This window comes from Salpingoeca rosetta, assembly GCF_000188695.1.
Source record: "Salpingoeca rosetta unplaced genomic scaffold supercont1.39, whole genome shotgun sequence".
Taxonomy (NCBI): Eukaryota; class Choanoflagellata; order Craspedida; family Salpingoecidae; genus Salpingoeca; species Salpingoeca rosetta.
This window is the reverse complement of record NW_004754895.1, coordinates 126166-128665: the sequence shown is the minus strand read 5'-3', so window position 1 is coordinate 128665 and position 2500 is coordinate 126166. Positions and strand designations below refer to the sequence as shown.

At 55.5% G+C, this 2500-nt stretch overlaps 1 protein-coding gene across 1 annotated transcript in view; it reads right to left on the bottom strand.

Annotated features, from left to right (window-relative positions):
• PTSG_11070 (uncharacterized protein) overlaps positions 1-2500 on the bottom strand; it is a gene marked incomplete at both ends in the record, with an annotated part of 10738 nt that overhangs the window by 537 nt on the left and 7701 nt on the right. Inside the window, 5 exons of the mRNA XM_004987932.1 lie at positions 1-178; positions 547-792; positions 1063-1305; positions 1517-1629; positions 1987-2098. The exon at positions 1-178 is cut by the window's left edge and continues 62 nt beyond it. Coding sequence (XP_004987989.1) covers positions 1-178; positions 547-792; positions 1063-1305; positions 1517-1629; positions 1987-2098 — 892 coding nt within the window. The remainder of the gene's footprint in view (positions 179-546; positions 793-1062; positions 1306-1516; positions 1630-1986; positions 2099-2500) is intronic.

Sequence of the window (2500 nt, the reverse complement as noted above, 5' to 3'; positions counted from 1 at the left end):
GGCGACGCTGCATATCGCGGAAGAAGAGCGGTGTCAGTGTCGTGTGGCGCTTGAACTCGTCCCAGTAGCGCGGCGGGTCGAGGTCTGGCAGCGACGTGGCGGCGGCGGTGGTGGTGGCAAAGGGGGAGAGGGACGAGGAGGAGGTGGCAGAGGCAAGCATGCCCGGCACCACAATCACCTGTCGTGTATTGGAATGGGGAGTGAGCAAGGGCATGAAAAAGGATTGAATTCTTCTGTTGCACAACGCACACAGATAGACAGACAGGTAGACAGACGGACGGACGGACGGACGGACACAGAGACAGACAGACAGACAGAGACAGACAGACAGACAGAGAGACACAGACAGACACACGCACACACACAGACATACACACACGCGCACACACGCACACACACGCGGACACAGACAGACAGATAGACAAACGGACACACAGACACACACGCACGCACACACACACACGCACGCACACACACACACACACACACACACACACACACACACACACACACACAGACTACCGCGCCAACCACGCGAGTGCTTACGTTGTGGAAGACGGGTTCGCAGTATTTCTCGTCGCCTGCTGCCGGCATGTAGTGTTCGCCGAGAATGCGACAGGCGCCAAACGAGGAGATGGTTCGCATGCGTTCTTTCGCTTCGTCGGTGGACAGCAAGAGCAGCTGGTCGTCGTGCTGCGTCTGCAGTGCACACAACTGCGCCCGCCACGCACACGTGCGCGCATCGCTCGGCGCTCCGGCCTTCAGGAAGTGCGAAGCCGCGTCAGCAAGCGTCTGTGGAGAAACGCAAAGCACGAATGAAAAGGCGGAAGCGTTGGTGGAGGTGGATGATGGTAAGGATGCTGATGGGTCCATGAGGACAAAGTGGGTTGTCTTGTTGCGTTCCTACATCATCACCTGCCACACAGTGATCCACAACATGGCATCTCACACCAACCAACCAACCAACCAACCACGCAAGCAACCAACCACGCAACCAAGCAAGCAACCAACCACGCAACCAAGCAAGTCACCGTGCACTTCAGCGTCATGTGTCACTCGCACCTCCGTGCACATGATGAGGGCGTCCACAAAGTCTGGCGAGTCCATTTTGTCTGGCACAAAGTCGCTTAGAATGCGATCAGCCTTGTCCATGAGCATGGCGCCCAGGTCCGCAGAAACATCGAAGAAGATTGGCAATATCTCCTGTAGTTCTGCCTTGTAGTGACTGCGGGGCTGCCGGTCCAGGAAATCGCGCAGAAACGACTGAAAGTCAAGCTTCGTCTGCTCATCAAGATGGCTCATGCCCTGTCGTGCGCGTGTGCGTTTGTTTGTATGTGAGTTAGGGAGTGAGTGAGGGAGAGTGAGTGCACAGGTACAGCTGACCATCGATGAGACGGACAGTGAAGTGTGCATGTACAAATGTGTTTACAATGTGCACACATGCGTGTCCGCGTGTACGCGTGTGGGCACGTGCTTTTGAAAGGCATGGCATGACCCGAGTCGACAGTAAACACACCCGCCGTAGGAGCTGCTCAAAGTGCTGCGTGCGGTAAAGATGAGCGATGATGAACTCAAACTCGCGAATGTTCCGGACGCTCACGAGGAACTGGCACAGCCCAAGCACGTTGCCTATCACGGATGAAGGGAGCGACAAGCATTAAGGGGATGAGATGGTGGTGTTAGGGGAGAAGTGACATGACGCGTGTCGGGGGTGGAGCAAAGTGAAAAAAGACAACAAAAGAAGCACAACCACATCCATACACCCCCCCCCCCAACACACGCATACAGATGCACACAGACACAGACACACACAGACACACACAGACACAGACACACACACACACAACCACGCACACCCAGACACCCACCCCGACACACACCCAGACACACACACAGACACGCACACCCCAAACACACACGCACACACAGAAACAGAAGCCGACACCCCGACCGACAGACAGACACCCCCCCCCCCCGCCTTGGTACCTTCGGCGGGGAAGGTGTGGACCTGGTCGTTGAGGAGAGATCGGAACTCCTGCAGAACGTCCATATAGCAAAAGCCAGCGAAACACGTGTACGCGCGCCGCAGCACCTCAAGCTGTCGGCGATGCACCACAGGGGAAGGATACATTGATGAAGGGGAAGGGATGAGGTGACGAGAGAAGAACAGTCGTGACACCGTGCACTTGAACTCCACAATGTCATAACAGCTGATGTGTACAGCGAACAGGCGGGCCGACACACACACACACACACACACACACACACACACACACATATACACACATGAACACGCGCACACACATACACCTGCACACATGTGCCCACCTGCGCTTCTGCCAGTAGCGGCGACTCCTTTGATCGCTCTAAGATGATGGGAGTGCGCGGTGGGATGGAAAGAAATAAGTCAGATGAATGAGACACAAAATGCCAGCCACACTTAAACATTACACACACACACACACACACACACACACACACACACACACACACACACACA